We start from the raw sequence: 17,212 nt of genomic DNA on the forward strand, positions 1-17,212 counted from the left end.
CTGACGCAGGGTTCTGAGTGACTTTTCTAAACTGTACCCCATTCCCTAAACCACTCCAGTCCTTTTCCTTCCCCCTTTTTCCTTCCCCTTCAACTCTTCTGCTAAAAGGAGGAGCCATGGCTCTGAAAGCATGTAAAAGTGTGTGTGTGTGTGTGTGTGTGTGTGTGTGTGTGTGTGTGTGTGTGTGTGTGTGTTTCCCCCTGCCTCCACTTGTGAGTAGATTTATTTTTCTCTATCCATTCACATTAAAATTCATATCTACTTCATGTATATTATAATATGAAGTTAGTAATAAAATGAAGTCAGAGTGGATTTATTATATTCATATCCACTGCTGATAAACAAGAAATGCAAGCTACAACAAAGTGATGGTAAAAACATATTGTGATGTTTCTAAAATTATGTGGATAATAAGTAGAGATGTACATGAGCCACATAAACTTTGGAACAGTATGATGATAAGTTTCTAACAGAATTTTACATGATGTGACTGACCAAACGAAAGTGCTGGCAGGTTGATAGATACAAAAACAAACACAAACATACACACAAAATTCAAGCTTTCGCAACCAACGGTTGCTTCATCAGGAAAGAGGGAAGGAGAGGGAAAGACGAAAGGATGTGGGTTTTAAGGGAGAGGTTAAGGAGTCATTCCAATCCCGTGAGCAGAAAGACTTACCTTAGGGGGAAAAAAGGACAGGTATACACTCGCGCGTGTGCGCACACACACACACACACACACACACACACACACACACACACACACACAGATATCCATCCACACATATACAGTCACAAGCAGACATTTCATGATAACAGGACATTCCTTGTCTGCTCTAATTCCCAGAGACAAGTAAAAGTAGTTGAGCAGATAAATTAGTGAAGCAAATTGAAGATGCTTCTTCTCCAAGAGGCAGTTGCAGATTGTGATATTCTTGTGGGTACTGGTTGCAAGGAAAACTATTTGATAGAAATAAAAACTCCCTGGTCGAAAGTTGAAATCAACTCGAAAGGATGGCCTTCTGGAATATTGTAATATTCTTCTTCAAACTGTTCTCACAGTAGTGAAGCAGAGTAATTAGTCAACATGAAAAGTTAGGGGCAAAGGGAAAAAAAAGGTACTACTGTTAGTGAAATAAATAGACTGTGGTACCTCTCTTCGTTCTCTTATAGGCAATAGAAATGGGTCTCATTTTCCTGTTGTGCCTTTTGACACATATTTTCGTCCTCTGGCATGAAGATTCACTTGGATCTATTACTTGTTAATGTGCTCCATATTTTAATCTCCTGTATTTTGTATGGAGGAGGCCCTTGACTTATTACTCAACCTAATATCCATCTGTAGTAATGATTGGTTAAAAACATATTTTAGGTTTCTGTGCAGGAATAGGTCTGCAGCCAGTTTTGATTGAGAAGCGATTTTGGTGTGGGACCAGATGACTGACTCATTTTTGATTTTGTGTGATTAACCATTCAGATGTACAGCACCTGCATTATTGTTTTAGGTATTTGTTTAGATTTATTCTCTTAGTATGTGCTAATTTGTAATAGATTTGAACATGTTTATGAAAGCACTTTTATGTACAAGGCTATTATGTGAATACAGATGGCATTCTTAGTAGTTTATGGTATATATTTAGGCTGTCTAAAACTCTTTAAACTATATCCATTCCATTACAAACACAAATCTGTGGTGATAACTGTGCTGTTGAGTATCTTAAATCTCATATCCACCAACCATATTCCCTAAAAGCCCTGTAATTTTTTGGTATGGATGGTTGTGTGTAGTGAATTTTAATATTTATTAGTTACAAGTAGCCATCATGAAAAGAATAGACCATATTCAATTTAACAACAATATGAAAATTTTAGATTGCTACTCAGTCTATAGAGGAGGCACTGAGTTGCAGATGCAATTAAAAGATCGCCAAACTTATAAGCTTCTGGACAATATAGTCCTTCTTCCAAAATAGAATATGCAACCACGCTCTCTCTCTCTCTCTCTCTCTCTCACACACACACACACACACACACACACACACACACACACACACACACTATTTCAGGAGGAGGACTTTTTTGTTTGAAAGCTTGAAGTTTATCAATCTTTTCATTGTATTTGTCTGTGAGCCAATGCCTCCTCTGTGTGGTAACAATCTATCCTTTACATGTTGTTGTTATTCCACTTTCAGAATTCACTTCATATATATTAATTATTTATGTTAATAATTTCGTGCAGTAACAGCCTTGGTTGTTTTTTTAGCTAAGTTTTTCTCTCTGCATGAATTTTTAAGTTATTTATTGTACATACAGGTATAATGAGTATGTAAAGTCTTCTTAGACACTTAGGTGACATCAATAATTCAAGAGTTTTCTTTTTTACAGGAATAATGAGTACTTATGGTCTTCTTGAACATTTTGAAGATATCAATGACCCAAAACAGTACAAGCAGCACAAGGCTTTTAATGAAGCATCTGAGGATTATATAAATAAAAGTCTATTTAAGGACAAGAAACTGAACAAGTTGTGGGAGAAAGCAGAAAAGGCGGGTTTCACAGGTGACTACTTGATATTCATAAGATTTTTAAACTGCAGAAAAGTATAGGTATGCTTTTTCAAGGTAGCTGAAAGAGCATTTTACTATCCACTCTCTTACATGGTTGGATACACTTTGTTTGGATATGTTCTTATTTTTTTAAAGTTTTTTGACCGTCTGTAATGTAACTGTTGCTAAATCATCATTACATTTTGTTATTAAAATATTATTGAGCCATTTTCATTAATGTACATTTAGAAAATAATAAATTGCCCTAATTATTTTGCCTCTGCTTCCATACAGCTGAAGAATTACAAGCCTTAAAAGAGGAATTTGGTCATCACCAGGACAAGATAGATCAGTATTATTCTCTCCTGCACGAAGTAAAGGAAGGAATGGCAGCAGACGATTCAGACAGTAGTAAGCCATGAAATTCATTTATTATTCTTTTTCATTCTTTCTTGTGTAATATATGGCAAAAGGTTGGCCCATACTTTTCTTCAGGAGGGGCAAACCATGAGCACTGCTTACATAAACGCTTGAGATTGATAGCAGCACTCATAACATTTTGTAGAATAGATTTCTTTTTCATGTACGAAAGAGAAACCAGTTGGGGGAGGAGCCTCGAAAGGGAGAGCAGGTCATTCAGTTTCTAGACTAAGAGCATCTGTTACGGTAAGGATGAGAGATAATATTGAAGGAAAAACCATCACAGTAGGATATCAAAGATAGGACCTTAGAAAGTGTTATGCTAGCAGTTCAGTAGTGATAAAAGGGACAGAGAAGAATTAAAGATAAAATGAAAAGGGAGGAGACTTCACAATTACCAGAATATAAAGGAAAGAAATAAAGGCAAAGGAGAGGGAATTTTTAGAAGAGAGGGCCAAAATAAATAATTATGCATTAAAGAGGTAAAATTCTAACAAACAACATGTAGGAGAGGAATGTAAGAAAGTGTGGGTTAAGCTTACTTTGAATGTTATCAGTTCTCTCTCCTTGTCTGTAGTTCAGACAACACCGAGCAGATTTTCTCCTCAGATCACCACTGATGGAAGTCTGTATTGTATGTCTCAATAAATGATTCAACAATTTGTTGCTGTTGTTGTTGTTGTTGTTGTCGTCATCATCCTCAGTCCAAAGACTGGGTTGATGCAGCTCTTCATGCTACTCTATACTGTGCAAGGCTCTTCATCTGTGAGTTACCACTGCAACCTATATCTGTACAAATCTGCTTACTGTATTCACCTCTGGTCTCCCTCTACAATTTTTACCGTCCACAAGTATTAAATTGGTGGTCCCTTGATGCCTCAGAATGTGTCCTACCAACTGATCCCTTCTTCTTGTCAGATTGTACCACAAATTTCTCTTCACTCCAGTTCTCTTCAGTACCACCTCATTAGTTACGTGATCTACGCATCTAATCCAGAATGAGATTTTCACTCTGCAGCGGAGTGTGCGCTGTTATCAAACTTCCTGGCAGATTAAAACTGTGTGCCGGGCCGAGACTCGAACTCGGGACCTTTGCCTTTCGCGGGAAAGTGCTCTACCAAGCATGACTCACGCCTCGTCCTCACAGCTTTACTTCTGCAGTACCTCATCTCCTACCTTCCAAACTTTACAGAAGCTCTTTACAAGAGACGAGATACTGGCAGAAGTAAAGCTGTGAGGACGGGGCGTGAGTCGTGCTTGGTAGAGCACTTTCCCGCAAAAGGCAAAGGTCCTGAGTTCGAGTCTTAGTCTGGCACGCAGTTTTAATCTGCCAGGAAGTTTTACCCATCTAATCTTCAGTATTCTTCTGTAGCACCACATTTCAAAAGTTTCTATTCTCTTCTTGTCTAAACTGTTTATCATCGATGTTTCACCTCCATACGTGACTACACTCCATACAAATACTTTCAGAAATGACTTCCTGACACTTAAATCTATCCTCGATGTTAACACATTTCTCTTCTTCAGAAACACTTTCCTTGCCGTTGCAAGTCTACATTTTATATCCTCCCTACTTCAATCATCATCAGTTACATAGCTTCCCAAATAGCAAAACTCATTTACTACTTTTAAGTGTCTCATTTCCTGATCTAATTCCCTCAGCTTCACTTGATGTAATTCAGATACATTCCCCTATCCTTGTTTGGCTTTTATTGAGTTCAACTTATATCCTCTTTTTTAAGACATAATGTTTTCCGTTCAACTGCTTTTCCAAGTCCTTTGCTGTCTCTGACAGACTAACAATGTCATCGGAAAACCTCAGTTTTTTAATTTCTTCTTCTTGGTTTTTAATCCTTACTCCAAATGTTTCTTTTGTTTCCTTTACTGCTTGCTCAATATACAGGTTGAATAACATAGGAGATAGGCTACAACCTTGCCTCTCTCCCTTCTCAACCATTGCTTCCATTTTGTGCCCCTCGACTCTTATAACTGCCATCTGGTTTCTGTACAACTTGTAAATAGCCTTTTGTTCCCTGTATTTTACTTCTGCCACCTTTAGAATTTGAAAGAGAGTATTCCAGTCAACATTGTCAAAAGCTTTCTCTAAGTCTACAAATGCTGTAAACATAGGTTTGCCTTTCCTTAACCTATCTTCTATGAGAAGTCTTAGCTTCAGTATTACTTTGGATGTTCCTACATTTCTCCAGAATCCAAACTGATCTTCCCTGAGGTTGGCTTCTACCAGTTTTTCCATTATTCTGTAAAGCATTTGTGTTAGTACTGTGCACCCATGACTTATTAAACTGCTACTTCATAATTTTCACACCTGTCAGCACTTGCGTTCCTTGGAATTGATACATTTTGCTCACCAGATGGAAGAGTTTTGTCATGGCTGGACCTCCCAAGGGTATCAGTGGCTCTTCCTGCTTATCCATTTTGCACTTCCTGTCAGTGTCAATTTTTAGACATTTGTAGTGCCTTTCGCCTGCTTAATTTATTGCATTTTTATATTTCCTCCTTTCATCGATTAAATTCAGTATATCTTGTGTTACCCAAGAATTTTTACTAGCTCTCATCTTGTTACCTACTTGATCCTCTGCTACCTTCACTATTTCATCCTTCAAAGCTACCCATTCTTCTTCTTCTTCTTCTTCGGTATTCCTTTCCCCTGTTCTTGTAAATCGTTCTTTAATGCTTCCTCTGAACCTCTCTACAACCTCTGTTTCTTTCAGTTTATCCAAGTCCCATCTCCTTAAAATCTTGTCTTTTTGCAGTTTCTTCAGTTTTAATCTGCAATTTATAACCAATAAATTGTGGTCAGAATCCTCATCTGCCCCTGGAACTATCTTACAATTTAAAACCTGGTTCTGTAATCTCTGTCTTGCCATTACATAATCAATACGAAACCTTCTGATGTCTCCAGGTCTCATCCACGTACACAACCTTCTTTCATGATTATTAAACCAAATGTTACCTGTGATTAAATTATGCTCTGTGCAAAATAGTATCATCTACATCTACATGGATACTCTGCAAATCGCGTTTAAGTGCCTGGCAGAGGGTTCATTGAACCACCTTCACAATTCTCTATTATTTCAATCTCTTATGGTGTGCGGAAAGGACAAACACCTGTATCTTTCCGAAAGAGCTCTGATTTCCCATATTTTATCATGGTGATCATTTCTCCCTATGTAGGTAGGTGTCAACAAAATATTTTTACAGTCGGAGGAGAAAGTTGGTGATTGGAATTTCGTGAGAAGATCCTGTAGCACTGAAAAATGTGTTTCTTTTAATGACGTCCAGCCGAAATCCTGTATCATTTCAGTGGCACTCTCTCCCATATTTTCCGATAATACAGAACGCGCTGCCTTTCTTTGAACTTTTTCGATGTACTCCGTCAGTTCTATCTGGTAAGGATCCCACACTGTGCAGCAGTATTCTAAAAGGAGATGGACAAGTGTAATGTAGGCAGTCTCCTTAGTAGATCTGTTACATTTTCTAAGTGTCCTGCGAGTAAAATGCAGTTTTTGGGTTAGCCTTCCCCTCAAAATTTCTGTGTGTTCCTTCCAATTTAAGTTGTTCATAATTGTAATTCCTAGGTATGTAGTTGAAGTTACAGCTTTTAGATTTGACTGATTTATCGAGTAACTGAAGTTTAACGAATTCCTTTTAGCAGTCATGTGGATGACCTCACACTTTTCATTATTTAGGGTCAACTGGCAATTTTTGAACCATTCAGATATCTTTTCTAAATCATTTTGCAATTTGAATTGATCTTCTGATGACTTTATTACTCGATAAATGAGAGCATCATCTGCAAACAACCTAAGATGGCTGCTCAGATTGTCTCCCAAATCGTTTATATAGATAAGGAACAGCAAAGGGCTTTGGGAACACCAGAAATCACTTCTGTTTTCCTCGATGACCTTCCGTTAGTTACTACAAACAGTGACCTGTCTGACAGAAAATCACAAATCCTGTCACATAACTGAGATTATATTCCATAAGCACACCATTTCACTACAAGCCACTTGCGTGTTAAGGTTTCGAAAGCCTTCCGGAAATCCAGAAATACAGAATCAATCTGAAATTTCTTGTCAATAGCACTCAACACTTCATGCGAATAAAGAGCTAATTGTGTCTCACAGGAACGATGTTTTCTAAACCGACATTGACTGTGTGTCAGTAGACCGTTTTCTTTGAGGTAATTCATAATGTTCAAACACAACATATGTTCCAAAATCCTGCTGCACATCAATATTAATGATATGGGCCTGTAATTAAGTGGATTACGCCTACTACCTTTTGTGAATATTGGTGTGACCTGTGCAACTTTCCAGTCTTTGGGTACAGATCTTTCCTCGAGCGAACAGTTGTATATGATTGTTTATGGAGCTAATGCATCAGCATATTCGGAAAGGAGCCTAATTGGTATAGAGTCTGGGCCAGAAGACCTGCTTTTATTAAGTAATTTAAGTTGCTTCACTGCTCCGAGGATATTTACTTGTACAGTACTCATGCTGGCAGCTGTTCTTGATTCGAATTCTGGAATATTTACTTCGTCTTCTTTTGTGAAGGCATTTCGGAAGGCTGTGTTTAGTAACTCTGCTTTGGCAGCACTGTCTTCGATAGTATGTCCATTGCTATCGCAGAGTGAAGGTATTGATTGTTTCTTGCCGCTAACATACTTCACATATGACCAGAATTTCTTTGGATTTTCTGCCAGGTTTCGAGACAAAGTTTTGTTGTGGAAACTATTATTAGCATCTCGCATTGAAGTCTGCACTAAATTTTGAGCTTATGTAAAAGATCGCCAGTCTTGGGAATTTTGTGTCTGGTTTAAATTTGGCATGTTTGTTTCGTTGTTTCTGCAACAGTGTCCTGACCCGTTTTGTGTACCAAGGAGGATCAGCTCCATCCCTTGTTAATTTATTTGGTATAAATCTCTCAATTGCTATCGATACTATTTCTTTTAATTCAAGCCACATCTTCCATATTGTTAATATGGAAGGAGTGGAGATTGTCTCTCAAGAAGGTGTCAGTGCTTTTTTGAATAGGTATATTTTTCGGGCAAGTGCTCTACCATCTGAGCTACCCAAGCACAACTCACACCCTGTCCTCACAGCATTACTTCTGCCAGTACCTCATCTCCTACCTTCCAAACTTTACAGAAGCTCTCCTGTGAACCTTGCAGAACTAGCACTCCTGAAAGAAAGGATATTGCGGAGACATGGCTTAGCCACAGCCTAGGGGATGTTTCCAGAATGATATTTTCACTCTTCAGCGGAGTGTGCGCTGATATGAAACTTTCTGGCAGATTAAATTTGTGTTTCACTCTTCAGCAGAGTGTGCACTGATATGAAACTTTCTGTCTGATTAAATCTGTGTGCTGGGCCGAGACTCGAACTTGGGACCTTTGCCTTTCGCGGGCAAGTGCGCTGCCATCTGAGATACCCAAGCACGACTCACGTCCTGTCCTCTCTGTGAAGTTTGGAAGGTAGGAGACGATGTACTGGCAGAAGTAAAGCTGTAAGGACAGGGCGAGAGTCGTGCTTGGGTAGCTCAGATGGTAGAGCACTTGCCCGCGAAAGGCAAAGGTCCCGAGTTCGAGTCTCGGTCCGGCACAGATTTAATCTGCCAGAAAGTTTCATATCAGCGTACAATCCACTACAGAGTGAAAATATCATTCAGGTATATTTTTTGTTTATTTTTGGAGGATTTGGGGATTAAAATATTCAATCTCACTACGACAACCCAATGTTCGCTAATCCCTGTATCCATTTTGATGCTCATTATTAACTCAGAATTATTTGTTGCCAAGAGGTTAATGGTGTTTTCCCAAGCGTTTACTACTTGCGTGGGCTCGTGAATTAACTGCTTGAAACAATTTTCAGAGAATGCATTTAGCACAGTTTCGGATGATGTTTTATGTGTACCTCCAGAATTAAACATCTACTTTCGCCAACATATCGAGGGTAAATTAAAGTCACCACCAACTATAATCGTATGAGTCGGGTACAATTTTGAAATCAAACTCAAGTTTTCTTTGAAACTTTCAGCAACTGTATCATCTGAATTGGGAGGTCAGTAAAAGGATCCAATTATTGTTTTATTATTTTATTCTAGTTGCCAACAATGACCTCTGCCCATACTAACTCACAGGAACTATCTACTTCAATTTTGTGACAAGATAAATTACTTCTAACACCAACAAACACACCACCACCAACCGTGTTTAACTTATCCTTTCGGAACACCATTAGGTTCTTCGCAAAAATTTCAGCTGAGCTTATCTCCGGTTTTAGCCAGCTTTCAGTGCCTATAATGATTTGAGCATCAGTGCTTTCTATTAGTGCTTGGCGCTCTGGTACTTTCCCAACACACCTACGACGATTTACGACCGTTATACTGGTGGTCCCTGTATCTATGTTCTTCCTATGTTCGGCATGCACCATTTGTGACTGAAGCCCTCCTTGTGTTTTCTCGAGACTCTAACCCAAAAAACTGCCCAGTCCACACCACATTGCCCCTGCTACCCGTGTAGCTGCCTCCTGCGTATATTGGACATGTGACCTATTCAGTGGAACCCGAAACCTAACCGCCCTTTGGCACAAGTTGAGGAATCTGCAGCCTTCAATGTCACAGAACCATCTGAGCCTCTGATTCAGACCCTCCACTCAGGTCTGTACCAGAGGCCTGCAATTGGTCCAGTCGACTATGCTGAAAATGGTCAGCTCTGCTTTCATCCTGCAAGCAGGACCGGCAGCCTTTACCACTTCTGTTAGCTGCTTGAAACCAGAGAGAATCTCTTCTGAGCCAAAGTTACACACATCATTGGTACCGACGTGAGCAACCACCTGCAGTTGGCTGCACCCTCTGCTGTTCATGACATCTGGGAGGACCCGTTCCACATATGGAATGACTCCACCCATTATGCACACTGAGTGCACATTGGTTTTCTTTCCCTTCTTGGCAGCCATGTCCCTAAGGGTCCACCCTCTGTGGTTGTTCGGATCTTGCAGGCTCAGAGGTTTCCTCTGAAACAGGACAGGCAACAGTGTCAGCCACAGACAGCTCTTGGAACCTGTTTATGAGACAAACTGGGGAGGCGTTACGTGCGGCCACCTGGGAAGTCTTTTGCCACCTGCTATACCCAGGAGCCACCTCCCAGTCGACCACACGTGACGGGTCAACCTCAGTGCAAGCAGTAACTGGGCTGGCCACTAGTGAGGACCAATTGGAGGACTCGGACGTGCTGGACATCTGTTGGATCCCCACAGCTGGCCCACAACAGTGGTGCCCATCCACTGCAGCCCCAAGCTGTGTAATGGAAGCTATCACAGCGTGAAGCTGAGAGCGAAGTGTCACCAACTCGGCTCGCATCCGCACACAACAGTTGCAGTCCCAGTCCATACTAAAGACTGTGGAAAACTAAACTATGCAGATAAACGGACTATCGGCACATGCTGCCCAACTCTACAGTAGACCCTGACATAAATGCTGGAACTGTGTCTAATAAATTAGATTGATGCGCAGAGATTCAGAAAACTAACTACCAAAGCACTCAGGTGAAAATAAATAATTTGCCCCTGATTAGGAACTTGTAATATGTCACAAAATTGGTTTGCTTTCTGGCGCAAATGAAAACACGAGAACTGTGGCTATTAGATATTAAATTAACATGCAGAAATTCAAGAAACTAAATTATTAAAGCACACGGATGATGATATAAAATTTGCTCCTGGTTAGGAACTCGTAAAAGTCACAGTATCAGTTACTTCCTTGTAGCTGCTTGTGCCTCGGCCGGCTACAACTGCCTGACCAGGCAGCTTCCTCTTTCATTCCTTTCCCCCAGTCCATATTCACCTCCAAATTTTCCTTCTCTACCTTTTCCTACTATTGAACTCAAGTTCCCCAAGACTACTAAATTTTTGTCTCCTGTAACTATTTTAGTAATTTCTTTTTCTCATCATACAGTTCCTCAATCTCCTCCTCATCTGTGGAACTAGTTGGTGTATAAACTTGTACTACTGTGGTGGGTCTGGGCTTCGTGTCTATCTTGGCTACAATAATGCATTCACTGTGCTGTTCATAGTAGCTTATCTGCATTCCTATTTTGTAATTCATTGTTAAACCTACTCCTGCATGACCCATATTTGATTTTGTATTTATACCCCTGTATGCACCTGATCAGAAGTCCAGTTCCTCCTGCCACTGAATTCACTAATTCCCACTATATCATCTAACTTAAATCTATTGTCATTGCACCTACGGTGCAGCTATCTGTATCACTGAGGCCTGCCAGCATCCCCACCAATGGCAAGGTCCATGTTTCATGGAAGGGGATTCAACATTTATGTGGAAACAATTCACTGGTTGTCTGTGTCCCTGATGTGAAGAATTGTATCTGTATTGCAGACTGAATATGTTCCAAGATTCTAACAGAAAAGTTTATTCAAACATTTCTATTATTTTGATAACTGCATGAATGTGCACTCTTCATATGTAAAGTGTCTAAGATCTCATCATAGTACTGAAGTGTATATTCATTTGTTTTTAAATGTTGATATGTATGCCTTTCTGTCCAACAGATTCTGTAGATAATACATTAGACCGTTTCAATGCTCTTGAAGAACAGGAAGAGCCTGCAAAGGATCACAGGCACAAAGCCAACATGTTACGGTACAGTTTGGTTACAGTGATCATTATTAATTATAATTTTTTAAAATTTTGTGACCTATTTTTTATTTATAATTAGGCCTTCTAATTCACAGCATAGCTTGTTGCTATTCATAAATATTATGACTCCGTCAGGAGCGTCCTTCTAATCTATAATTTATATTTTTTCTTGCTTATTGCATATATTAACTACAAAGAAAAGCCATTTTCTGCAGTAATTGCCTGCTGCCTTACTATTGTTTTTAATTTTTGTGATTCAAAGGGAGTTTGCTTGCCACGAATCTTTTTTTACAAAACAAGTGTTATAAACTCAGAAACAAAAAGATACAATTTGCACAGTAGAAAAGATTTTTATAAGAGGTGATAATGTGAACTGTAATTTAGATAATAATGATGAATGTATTCCAAGTTCACATGGTGCAGAATTTCTGATTATTTCCTTGCTATAAATGTCAAGCCAGTATCACACAGCAGAAGTTTGTTTGATAATGCAGACTAGTATTGGCTAGCATGCAGTGTGGACGGCTGTCTCACCTCCTGAAACTGTCACACAGTGTAAGGTCTGCAGCAGGTTCTTTGGTGGCAAAGTTTTTATTTCAGTTTCTGATATTTGTTGTAATGTTTGAAAGTTACCTCAGAATGTGGGAATGATTTTTCACTACATGTGTCAATTAACACTTTCAACACTGCCCTCTTTACATCCGGCACTTGGCTGTGAACTGGCATATTTAATGAATGTTTGAAATTAGGTTGCAAAGAATAGAAAAATGATATGAATATGGTTCTTGCATCACTTAAAAGGAAAAAGTAAGAGCTTTACATGAATTTGAGCTTATTTTACAATATAAAATACAAATGGGTGTTATAATTAAAAAAGAAAGCACAAAAATATCGTGGATAAAAAAGTTTTACATGATCTCTCTCTTGAGTAATGTCATTATTACTTTATCTAAATTTAAAACAAAATATCACTGGACTGTCTAACTGCAGGTACCCGTAAACTAGAGTATTTTAATAGTTCAGATGTAGTTAGCCTTTGTGTGAAAATCCTGGAAACACCGTGGGACGCAAAGGCCAACACCACAGCCCTTGCACCACCATCTAATTTCCTTCCTGATGCGCTTATCCGTCTCTTTCTTCCCCCTGTCTGTGATGAACATAATTTACAATACCTAGTAGTATTGACCCTGTTTGCAGTGGGTGGGACCTTCTCTGGAAAGTGCCTTGCAAATGTCCTTTCAGTTTGTGAGGATGAAACGGCTTGTTGCTGAAAAATATTTCCATTCTTCTCAGCCAATTTCTTCCCCACTCTGTGAATAAAGTCTGCTAGGGATACATCCTTCCTAGTGTTCTCTTTATATAAAATAAAACTGTTGACAGTTGACACGATAAACAAGTGGAAAAACAGCTTTAACCACCACTTCGAAGTTTTTCGGGTAAACGGATAATAGCTGGAGAAGTGATCTGCTCTGTCAACCCCAGCTTTATTCTTATTGTAATCAATAATAACGTCTGGCTTTACAATTTGTGCTATTCCACCTTTGGCCCCCACTTGAATACTAATGCTGGTAGACTTATGCTTTGTGGAAAGACAAAAAACATCTTGTTTTGACTTCCACTTCACTGCCAAGAGATGGTGTTTCCTTTGAAAAACTATCTTTTTTTAGTTTTAGTGTTCTGAATATTCGTCGCAAACCTTTCCTGTTTTTCATTAGAGTTCCCACTCCAAGAGCTTTATTTTCCCACAACATGTCCAAAAGAGATGGACTGGTGTAGTACCTATCCATATAAATGCAATGTCCTTTGCCAAAGTACTGTGAACACAACCTTTCTACAAGGCCCTGGATACTATTGTCAACACTGCCTGCAGAACCTGTATATACATCACAGTTTAGCATATAACCAGTTGATGAATCGCAGAGAGCATACAGTTTTATTTAATATTTATTGGGTTTGTTTTTCATGTATACTCTGAAGCTTATTCTACCACGAAAGGGACACATTGCCTCATCTATTGTCAGATTCATGCCTGGACAAAAACTAATTTTGCTTTTATTCACAAAGAAATCAAACAAAGGCCTCACTTTGTGAAGTGGATCGTGCTTTTCTTCGCCTCTGCTAATGAACGTAGCATTGTCGTTCAAGTGTAACATCGACAATGTAGCGCAAAATCAATCGCGACTCAACAATTTACTCACAAATCCTGTCTGCAGAAACAGGTCTGTTGACCAATAATCACTGATTTTCAGCAATTTGATGACACACATATGCAAAATAATACTGAGAGACCAGTAAATCTCTTGCAATTTTACTGCAAACCACTTATGCCAAACTGAGTTTATTTTCAGGTTACCTTTGCGTTTCATTGTCGTAATAACGTTACCAGCGTACAGATTCGTTTCACTTTTGATGAACTGAATAAGGTCGTCATCAAAGTAATAACTAAAATATCGAAGCTCCTCAGTGGCATCTGAAAAATGCGATGCTACGCCAACTACTTCCTGGAAATCCGGCAGTGCTGGCTGATCGTCCAGTTCCGACCAATCTTGCTCTTTGTGCTCAGTGAGACACACACGACCAGGTACCACAGATGGTGACTGATGGTCTGTACCATTGTCTGCATAGAACAAAAAATAATGCTAAGATTGGTACTAAAAGGTACTAAATGCAAGTGAAGTAATGAACACTACTCACAATACAAAATGCAGTAATCAACTCTTCACTTTATGAACAATTGAGACAATGCATGCCTGAATAATCACTTGTACTTTCATGTAGAGAGTATGAATCCTCTTTGTCAGAATCATCAATTTCAGATCCTGCATCTCCATAAAGAATATCTAAGATCTCTGCCTCCGTCAACTCGCTGCACGATATTTTCATGATCGTAAACATCTGTGAATGAAGTGCAGGTAACTTCATCTTTGCAGTGCTCACAGCCGCTCCCAGGATGAGATAGCCGATAAGTGCTTGCCTCTTGCAGAAGAAGAATGAAATACTTCCACATTAGTTGACGAAACTGCTTCGGAGACGCGCTAAACACGTTTACGGAGCCAAACAAAGGCTCGCCCGTACGGTATATGGGCGCCGTCGCCAAGGTCAGGGTGGCCGCGCCTGTATGGCGTACGGGCACCGTGCTGTAAGTGTTAAAGCAGTGATGTCTTTACTCCACTGTGGAGCCACCCTCAGTAATCAAAAGAAACTATGAGGTTAAGTTCCAACCAAGTATCTCTCCAGCATGGCTGCACTTGCCTTGTAATTGGTTCAAATGTGTGTGAAATCTTATGGGACTTAACTGCTAAGGTCATCAGTCCCTATTGTAATTGGTATCATAATAAAACCTGACATATGTAATCACTAATAATCAGTAAGAGGAAGGTTTTCAAAGTGACTGAACTCATTAGCTTGTGAGGAATAGCTGAAAGAAATGCCAAGAGGCTCAACAGTTGAAGCTGGCAATGATGATGCAAAAAATAAGGAATTGTACTGTGCTGAGTGACACTTTTGGTTTTCATACCTTTTCCTTTTTTCTCATTCTGCCATTTGACTTGTGTTCTTATCATCCAGTCATATTTTTTATTCTTTGCACCTCTGTTGTTTTTTGCTAACATTTCACTGCCAGACAATTTATTATTGTGATGTCAATAGCTAAATCTGTGCAACATTAGTACCTACTTCTCTATTGTCACTTGAATTTAACTCCTTTTTTTCCAGTAGGTAAATGGAAATGGAAATGTCATGTGGCTAGGGCCTCCCGTCGGGTAGACCGTTCGCCTGGTGCAGGTCTTTCGATTTGACGCTACTTCGGCGACCTGCGCGTCGATGGGGATGAAATGATGATGATTAGGACAACACAACACCCAGTCTCTGAGCGGAGAAAATCTCCGACCCAGCCGGGAATCGAACCTGGGCCCTTAGGATTGACAGTCTGTCATGCTGACACTCAGCTACTGGGGCGGACTTTCCAGTAGGTAATATTGGTGGGTCACTCTTTGCTGTGTAACATCTTCCATTATCGGAAAAATGGAAGGGGTTGGTTGTTAATTGCCACATAGAGGAGGTGTTGAGTGGCAGACAGACACCATGAAAAAAGAATGCTAGAAATATTCAGCGTGTGGACAAAGTCCTTCAGAAGTAGCTGTTGTCTAGGTGCCAAGGCCCAACCTTGCCAATCTATCCCTTCCATATTGTTGTTATTCCATCCTGGATCCCCCATTATTCTATTTATACTGTTTTTTAATGCACATAATCTTTCACATTACTTAAACCAGCTGCGTGCAAGGAAGAATGTATTAGGTTGGTGCATAAGTCCATAGCGTTTTTGTTTCACATGGCACTATTCCAGTTGCTGTTGGTTCATTCAGTGATTGTCATTTTTTGTTTGTAGTTCACTGTTGCTATTTGAGTTTACATATTGTTGTTTTGTCATTTGGAGATACTGAGTGGAGCTGTAGATGCTGGTGGAAAATGGTGTGCCAAGTGGAGAAATCAGAACATTTTCGACATACTCTTCTGTTTGAGTTTAGCAGAGGTGTGACAGCAGCAGAGGCAGCCAGAAACATTTGCAGCATGTATGAGGATAATGTCATTGGACAGAGCACAGCAAAAACATTTTTTTTTTTTTTAAAAGGAGAATTGTTTTAACATTAGTGGCTCTCCATGTTCAGGAAGAACTTTGGGGTTTGATGAAGGTCATTTAAACATATTAATCCACAATGATCCATGTCAGTGTACCTGAGGAATGGCAAATATGATGAAGCACACATCCAAGATGATGATATGCATCTGGTGGAACAGCAACTGTGGGTGTACTAAAAATTGCTTCCCCATGACTCCTGATATTTATTGTCAGCAGCTGAGATGTTTTGTGGACCCAGTCCAATAACAATGACGAGGAAGATGATAAGTGATGCTACTCCATGATAATGCCTGCCCAAATTCTGTTAGACTGACAAAAAACACTGTACAGGAGTTGTGTTGGGAAGTCATTCTGCACCCACTTTAGTCACCTGATCTTGTGTCCTCAGATTTTCACTTTTTCCACTCTCTGTTGAAAAGCCTTAAAGATACTTCCTTTCTGGATGAAACTGCTGTGCTTCACCTCAAACCACATGATTTCTATAGTCACGGAATCAAAAAGTTGCCCTAGCATTCGCTGACTGTTGTAAATAGTGAAGTAGAATACACTATGTGATCAAAAGTATCCGGACACCTGGCTGAAAATGACTTATAAGTTTGTGGCACCCTCCATTGGTAATGCTGGAGTTCAATATGGTGTTGGCCCACCCTTAGCCTTGATGACAGCATCTACTCTCGCAGGCATTCGTTCAATCAGATGCTGGAAGGTTTCTTGGGGAATGGCAGCCCATTCTTCACAGAGTGCTGCTCTGAGGAGAGGTATCAATGTCAGTCATCGGTGTGCCCTGGCATGAAGTCGCCATTCCAAAACATCCCAAAAGATGTTCTGTAGGATTCACATCGGGACTGTGTGCAGGCCAGTCCATTAAAGGGATGTTATTGTTGTGTAACCACTCTACCCAGGCCAGTCGATTACAGGGATGTTATTG

General features: G+C 39.7%; 1 protein-coding gene across 2 annotated transcripts in view; it reads left to right on the forward strand.

Annotated features, from left to right (window-relative positions):
• LOC126483902 (alpha-2-macroglobulin receptor-associated protein) overlaps positions 1–17,212 on the forward strand; it is an 83,535-nt gene that overhangs the window by 30,227 nt on the left and 36,096 nt on the right. For both annotated transcript variants that reach the window (XM_050107181.1, XM_050107173.1), the window contains exons 3-5: positions 2,386–2,559; positions 2,841–2,957; positions 11,558–11,648. In XM_050107181.1, the coding sequence (XP_049963138.1) occupies positions 2,386–2,559; positions 2,841–2,957; positions 11,558–11,648 (382 nt within the window). The remainder of the gene's footprint in view (positions 1–2,385; positions 2,560–2,840; positions 2,958–11,557; positions 11,649–17,212) is intronic.

Source organism: Schistocerca serialis, chromosome 1 (assembly GCF_023864345.2).
Source record: "Schistocerca serialis cubense isolate TAMUIC-IGC-003099 chromosome 1, iqSchSeri2.2, whole genome shotgun sequence".
In the NCBI taxonomy this organism is placed as follows: Eukaryota; Metazoa; Arthropoda; class Insecta; order Orthoptera; family Acrididae; genus Schistocerca; species Schistocerca serialis.